Raw genomic sequence first — 7,607 nt, forward strand, 5'->3', positions numbered from 1 at the left:
TTAACATATTAAAGTAGAAATAGACAAAAGGAAAAGGTCTATATACACGATGTCTGAGATAGACACGTGATTCAGCACGTGACGGGCACTTCGTGAGATGCGGTTACTATCCCTGTTACGTGACACATACAGTCTCAGAAGGCACCAGTCAGTAAGGAAAAACGTCTGGAAGAACTTGTGAGAGACTCCGGCCGCCTCAGGCAAGAACTTGACTATTGGAAAGGCTTGGCTCTCACAGGAACCGCCTTCATGTCCGACGTCGAACAAGTTGTGGCACAGCTTCGAGATGCTTTCGCCCGTTTCGAGAGTGTCATGAATGAGACCAACACTATGCCTGCGGAGGGAAGTTCCGGCTATGGCCATCAGTCCGAATCTTGGCCGGGCGAAGACGTGGGGGTGCAGGCTGGAGACGAACCAGACTCGCCAGTGGTAGGCGATAGCCGTGGCGTGCTTCTGGCTCCAGTCAGGCGAGGTCGTGAAGGGTATGACTCTGAAGCCGTCAAGCCGGAGTTGAAGCGGAAGAAGCCACCATACAGTCGCGACCGAAATTGGTTTCCGATTTTTCGATTTTGCAAGTTTGCAAGTTTGTAAAACAACAGCTGTTCATGGCTTATGTCGCTGACGAAGCAGAAACCATCATGGCAGCGGTACCTGTCGCATGGACCTGCGATACTTGGCTGCAAGATCCAGAAACAGCAGTGGCCATCGTTCTGCGGATTATTTTGGGTAATGCACAGTTTGTGTTCTCTTGTAAAAGGACACAGTACCCCCCAGGAAGCAGAACCACGGTGAGGACCTGCTAACGCTGCTTCGTACCATGGCTCACAGCAACAAATATGTCGATTATTCACCCTCGACTGCTTTTGGCTTTTGATTACCGTTGACGAGCCGGCAGCGGAATCGGTACTTGAGCAATTTTCGACCCTCCCGAGCTTCAAAAGCGGCTTCTCAGACGGCGATTTTTGACGCTAATGCGAAATCAGACGCTTGGTTCTCTCGAATGGCCCTGGCAAAATCAGGTTGTCAGAGATCCCCCTCAACAAGAATCGAACTTCGCAGAGCGAACTCACTTTGCTACATAGGAGCCTATCGATTGCCCTTCAAGACACGATCAGCAATTGGCCCTACGCCCCTCATCAAAGTTTTGCTCGCTAATAAATATATACATGCATATGTTTACCAAAGCAGAGTGAAGAGTACGTCGAAGAAGTTTCGACATGAGATCACTTGTGGACTGCTGAGGAGGTTGCTCTTAGTCATTACCCCAGCTTACGTCATGCCTCTATGTGGTCGCGGATGGTATCCCGGTGTTTTGCCGATGGCCTTGAGGACAGGTGTTATTCGAACTTCTCAAATCCCACAAAGCATCTCTGGATGATGAGCAGCTGAGACATCGTGGGCCCCAACCTCGCTGCATCGCAGCACGAGCTCATTCGCGACATGATCATTAGTGGAAATTTGACTGATGTTTCTATTGCCAGAACTGCGGGATGCACTCTACGTACCATTCACAACATCCGAGCTAATTGAGAGTGCTTCGGTCGCGCGAAAGCTCCATTGAAAGGGGTCGGACAGCGAAGAAGCATCACTCCACCGATGCTCCCTGCTATGTGCGAACGACTGATCGAGAAGCCAGACCTGTATTGAGACGAGATGGTAATATTCCCTTGGGACGAATTCGATACCCCAGTGACGGCCTCAAGCACGGGTCGTGCCCTGGCCTCGGCTGTGTGGAGCAAGAAGGTGGCCCGTCGCGTTGCTTAAGAAAGGGATGCGGATCTACGAGACTTCTGTTTGCATGAGCTGTCAGCTTTCCGGGTGGTCGCCCCTTGGCGTAACCCCCGAGCAGGCGGCCCGATTCCATCGTGATCGCCGGTACCAGATCTTGCCTGCTCACGCACAAGACGATGTAGTCCACCCGCGTATATTTCAGGGAAGCACCGACAGTTATATATTTGGAGACTTCATTGAGGAGCTGCTTCACCTCTGCGGGCGGTGGCCCGAGCCCAAATCTGTGATCGTCATGGATAACGCATTATTCCATCATTCCGACCGAATCGACGAACTATGCGACAGAGCTGTAGTCAGGAAGTTGCTATTACCGCCCTACTCACCCGACCTCAACCCCATCAAGGAAGAATTTGCTGAGTTGAGAGCCTTGATCAAGCGGCACTATCAGCAACACGACGGCGTTTCTGAGCAAGACTTCCCAGGATTTCTGGAGTGATGTCTGCAAATAGTTGGAGCGCGGGAATCAAGCGCCCGAAGGCATTTCAGGAACGCTGGCATTGTTGTGGAAAAGCTATGATGAAGAGAAAGGTGTCAATGGAAATTGAGGGTAGATGCAAGAGAAATACTATGACATGCTGCTGAACTGCTCTGCCCGTGTCCTAATGTCCCTGAAGAAGCGTTTCGCGATCCCAATCTAAATTCCTGGTTCGATGAAGAATTCAGAATTCTGGTCTTCATGGATCTGCTCGAGATCGAAACCATCACCAAGCGCCACATCAAATGCTCTCCGGAATTCCTGTTACAACGTCTCGCATTGCACTTGGAAGCACTGCCAGTCGCAGCACTTTCTCATGGCCACGTCTCGCGGTCCTGCGGCATGCTGTTATGATACTACCTGACAGCAGACGTTCGATTCCGAGTGCGGCGTCATGGTAACCTCCGCTGAGGATGGAGGCGATGAAGCTGGCACCACATTAGTGACTTTGATCGGCGGGCAATTGCCGAAGGACGAGGTCTTCGCTTTGGCTTTTCGGTGTCTTTTTTTTCCTGTTGCTCCTCGGCATGAAGCTGATTGCGAACATTGTCAGGCACATCATTACGGTTCACCAATACGCCGGGCTGGTCCACGTATCGAACTAGGGCTCTCAAGTGATGACACTTCAGCTTGTAATGCCTCTTCCAGACTCCATCCCGCCAACAATGCGGTCCAAGGTCACAGGGCGACCCGGGACATTGCATCAGACTGTAGACACGCTGCCAGGTAGACGGCTGGCCTGTGGACGACTCTCCAGCATCAAGCAAGACCGTCCGTTCTTGTAGCCGGTCCTGCGTGATAGAAGAGGAGCGACGCTTGATGCCCCGCTTTGCTGTGCTCGAAGGTCCGCTTTCCACATAGTTGAAAGATGTTTTGATAGTGATCGCTCGTCCAGCACGGTAAAGGTGACTCCAGGTTTTTAAGTGTCCCTCTACAATAATCCAATCTACGTCCAGTTCGTCGAATCGTTTGAAAAGGTCACGCTGGGTGCGGCCGTACACAGATACGACGACGTCAGTATCATCAATCTTCAATGACTTGTTGCAGGGCAGCTTCTTCGTACCCAGCCGATCAAGCTTGTGTCGAAGGATTCGTGTCGAAACAGCATTCGGGGCGAGGACAAGGTCTGGTTCGCTTTTTCTGGCAACTAATTTATTATTCGCTGTCAACTTCCATTCGACAGTATACTGAATACACGTAGGCGGCTGTTCATCGTAGAGATCGTCGTCATCCCAGTCACTCGAGGAGACCGTCTGAATAACCACAAAGTCATCTGCCACGCTGGCGTCTGGCGGAATCAACAGCATCCGAAAATTCGTCAACTGGATTAAAAGCAGACCAGTCACAATCGTCGAACGTCAAGCCATCCGTATTGGGGACCTCGATTGCTCTGGCAGACTGGTGGATGCTCGTAAACATTCCAGGTGGGCAGAGGGGGGACTGCTAGACACGTGGCTATTTCCCAAGTAAAGGATGGCTTCCGCAATAATATTAATCCGTGACAAACCATGTGAGTATGTCACCTGACGGCCGATATCAGATAGTCTGTGAACCACAAACATGCTCATCTGAAGGCTGGCTTCTAAACATGCCGCTGTGGATTTGCGACTGGGAACTCTGCCGATATCCAGCGGTACAACGAGATGGCGATTGTTTGTTATGTCGCAAACACTTATGTCGCACCCACCTTCGAGAGCCATGGCATGCTTGCCCACGCGCAGAGGTCTGAATCAGGAAACTAGAAGTCGACCACACTGACAACGCTGACGAACTATACGGTAGGAAAATTGGGAGGCTTACTCCCTTCAGTACGCAGCAGCAGAAGCTCATGACCTAGATCAGCTGCGTCGGAAGATAAATGTCTCGAAGCTATGTTCCCGCGCGTCGATGATTAGAAACGGCATCCCTTGCGTGGTAGACCTGTCTACCAAGCAGCTGGCTTCTATGATGGGCAACCAGAATTGCCACGCCGAGATAGCCTTCGAAGATGGCGTCGTATGGATCGCCCGTTTTCGTATCACCAAAGCGACGTCACCACCTCAGGAAGTTCGTGACTTCATCATTCGAAGCGAAGCCGCAACGATGAGCTATCTTTGTCAAAACACTCGCCTACCGGTACCCCGGATTTACGATTGGTCCGACGAATCCAATCCAGAAAACAATATTGGAGTCAGCTATATCCTCATGGAAAAACTTGACGGACGGCCTCTGGATTGGAGGGCAGCAACTCCGACCCAGAGGGAGAAGATTATGCAGCAAGTTGCAGACATCTATATCGAAATCGAAAGACACCCCTTTGGATCTATGGGCTCACTTGTTACATCGTCACGGAATCCTCACCACCTAGAGGTACAAGGCCTTGCGCAACACACAACATACCAATCGGAAACCGGCCACGCTCTCGGTCCTTTCTCTTCTCCTGTAGACGGTTCTGCCGCCATCATTGAGACGTATCTTACTATGATAGCTAGCGGTGAACTTATTGCCTCTCGCCCGATAGACGCCTATCTTACGCATCGTTTCCGCTTAGATGTTATCGACCGACTTTGGACAGGCTCTACAGCAGAGAAACGATTTTTCTTGAAGCACCCGGATGACAAAGGCGACCACATCCTCGTCAATGATGACTTCGATATTGTCGGAATTATAGACTGGGAATGGACAAGGACGGTCTCTAGTATGGAGGCCTTTTGCTCCCCGTCGATGATGTGGCCGATTTCGAAGTTTTACGCCGGGTCTAACGAGTTGGCTCAGGACGAGCTAAGGCTCGCTGAAGTCTTCCGCGAAAAAGGTCGGGAAGATCTATCAGAACATATTCTCACGGGCAGGAAGGTCCAACGATTCTTTTTCGCTATGGGACCTGAAAGTCCTTCAGATGTGTCCAATTTTACGTCCCTTTTCGCAGGACTCGCTGGAGCCTTTGACTATGAGCACGAAGAGTGGGAGCGGTGGAAAAACGAAGCCCTCAACAGATGGAAAGACGACAACCAACTGCGAAATCTGGTACAACAAGATGGCGAGAAGGAAGGTTGATAGTATAAGTTGGCAAATCGGCCAGAATTAAGAACATGATGAATTGTACCATCGAGGAATGCATCTATGTTTCGAGATCATCAGTTGCATAGACTCGACGGTTATCCATTCCCAAGTCACTGCGTCGTTCCTTTGGCTTCTTCTCCATCACGCAACCATGTTAGGTTTACCAGTCCGAAAAGTGTTGTGTGAAATGGATGTACGCTTTCCCTCGAAATTGACTGGACAATCAGCTTGATTCTGTGATCCGGATGGTTTGTCTGTCAATGATGGGGTCAGAAAACATCCTGCAGGTCGACGCGCAGCATAGGAAAACCAACGTGTAGCACAGAAGCGGCCACCGCTCAATGCCCAAGCATCACACCCTTCTCTGGCGCATTTTTCAGCCATGTTTCCTGCGAGCTGCGGGCTGTGATGTTGATCGAGGTTTATGGATTGGATTTGGATGTGATGCTGCGGACGAAATATTTGAGGTTTAGACAGAATCAGGGACTGGAAGGGATGATGAGACTTGTCGATTCTTATATACTTGAAAGTGCACAACAGCACTCTCCTAGCCTGTATGTTATTGGCGGCAAATCATGCCACCCGGTGCAAGAAAGGCCAACTGAGAGCACATCTGCTGTAAGCTGTGGACAAATTGAAATGATCACCATACCTCCCTCATGCAAAGAAGACTTAGATAGGTAAGCCGAGACTGAGGTTTCTTCCTAACGGAAGCCACGCGCAGTATGCCATCAGTTGCCTGGCGTCCTAATCCGGATGTGCGTGCATGTTATCGCCGAGCCCAGACCCAATCTCCAACGCTTTGCGTCGGGTAGGCCTTTGATCGATTGATAGGTTTTTATGTGCATGATTTGAGCCGCTGTTTTAGTCAGCATTTATGCCCGGATAGCAAGGTTTGTCTGACAGTCGACGTGTCCACGACAAGTCGCGACGCGAGCCGCCGGGTGGAACACCAACAAAAGCGAGAACGAAATTTTTGAAATCGGAGCAAAAACAGCGCCACAACACACTCCGAAAGGTCAATGGGATAGCCGTGTGCTCGTCGCGAAGCCCATAACGACGTAGGCACCATGGCAACCCCATGGCCCCAGGAGCAAACATGGCCAACGCACCATCGAGAGCACGCCACTCAACTTAGCAGACACCTAGCAGACACCTTCAGACAGCACTCAAATCAATCGACACCGCAAACGAACACCCCCTTGACCCGAAAGCCGTGAGACTCACTCTCATTGCCACCATCGCCTTGCTGGCCAAAATGCAGAAATTGCCCGAGCTCGGACACCTCCACCAAGCTATTGAGAGTCTACGCGCGGAAAACAAGACAGCGAACGAGAGCAACATCCGCGAATCGAGAACCATCAGGATTGCTTTGCAGCAGAATATGGCCGAACTGAAGGAAAACACCAACACAACGCGCGCAGCCAGCGCGGCTGCCAAGGAGGCTTGGAAAGCCAGCGAGCTGGCGGTCAAGGTCGTGAAGGATATCAAAGCACTGGAGCCGATGAATCAGGGGAACACCGTGCAGTCATATGCCAGCGTAGCCGCCCGAGGACGACTTGCAGGGAGCATGCATAACCCCTGTAGTAAATCATTGTGAACATTAGAGACCCTATCACCATTGCCAGCATAAGAGCCATGAACCCCCGTAGCCTTAAGGCGCACGTAGACCGCGCCATCGAACAAAGCAGCAACGAGCATATCCGCAAGCTCAAGACCGTGTCCGCCAATCAACTCAAGAGCGGCGACCTGAGCGTCAAGACAGCAACGACGAAAGACATGGAGGCCCTCCGGCAGTTTGCCGAGGACTGGGAAAACCACATCGGCAACGGAGCCGCCGTGAGGATCCCAACCTACGGAGTGCTGGCGCACGGCATCAGAACCAGCTCCATGAACATGGATCGCTTTACAGAAATCAGAGACGACCTGCTGCAGGACAACAAAGCATTCATCCCCAGAGCGGACATCAAATACGTAGGCTGGCTGACCCAATCGGCCAGCAAAAAGACGGCATCATCAGTGGTCGTGGAGCTCTCAAGGGCAGAAGACGCCAACAAACTGATTGACGAGGGACTCATCTGGCAAGGCCAGGTGTTCCAATGCGAACGATACGATAGACAGTGCCGTCTGAGGCAGTGTTTCAAGTGCTGCGCATACGGCCACATAGGAACCCAATGCAAGGCAACGACAACATGCGGCTACTGTGCGCAAGAACACGCGACCCGAGATTGCCCCTCGAAGAGCGACACGACGACCCCAAGGAAATGCGCCGCATGCTACGGCGAACACGAGGCATGGCACG

General features: G+C 51.5%; 4 protein-coding genes across 4 annotated transcripts; 3 read left to right on the forward strand and 1 right to left on the reverse strand.

Annotated features, from left to right (window-relative positions):
- Positions 1-249: 249 nt before the first annotated feature.
- Positions 250-591, forward strand: CABS01_16850 (uncharacterized protein; the record flags this gene model as incomplete). Its single annotated transcript, XM_060550179.1, has 1 exon — positions 250-591. One exon carries the CDS (start codon positions 250-252, stop codon positions 589-591), a length of 342 nt encoding a protein of 113 aa, XP_060402493.1.
- Positions 592-2,658: 2,067 nt separating this feature from the next.
- On the reverse strand, positions 2,659-3,573 carry CABS01_16851 (uncharacterized protein; the record flags this gene model as incomplete). Its single annotated transcript, XM_060550180.1, has 1 exon — positions 2,659-3,573. One exon carries the CDS (start codon positions 3,571-3,573, stop codon positions 2,659-2,661), a length of 915 nt encoding a protein of 304 aa, XP_060402494.1.
- A 281-nt stretch (positions 3,574-3,854) lies between these two features.
- CABS01_16852 (uncharacterized protein) lies at positions 3,855-5,299 on the forward strand (the record flags this gene model as incomplete). Its single annotated transcript, XM_060550181.1, has 2 exons — positions 3,855-3,989; positions 4,049-5,299. The coding sequence occupies 2 exons, from the start codon at positions 3,855-3,857 to the stop codon at positions 5,297-5,299; spliced, it is 1,386 nt and encodes a 461-aa protein (XP_060402495.1).
- A 1,264-nt stretch (positions 5,300-6,563) lies between these two features.
- Positions 6,564-7,507, forward strand: CABS01_16853 (uncharacterized protein; the record flags this gene model as incomplete). Its single annotated transcript, XM_060550182.1, has 2 exons — positions 6,564-6,832; positions 6,913-7,507. Coding segments are annotated over 2 exons (864 nt in total), but the record flags the coding sequence as incomplete, so codon positions are not given.
- Between the last annotated feature and the right edge of the window lie 100 nt (positions 7,508-7,607).

The sequence above is a fragment of the Colletotrichum abscissum genome (genome assembly GCF_030869225.1).
Source record: "Colletotrichum abscissum strain IMI 504890 chromosome Unknown Scaffold_176.1, whole genome shotgun sequence".
NCBI classification, from domain to species: domain Eukaryota; kingdom Fungi; phylum Ascomycota; class Sordariomycetes; order Glomerellales; family Glomerellaceae; genus Colletotrichum; species Colletotrichum abscissum.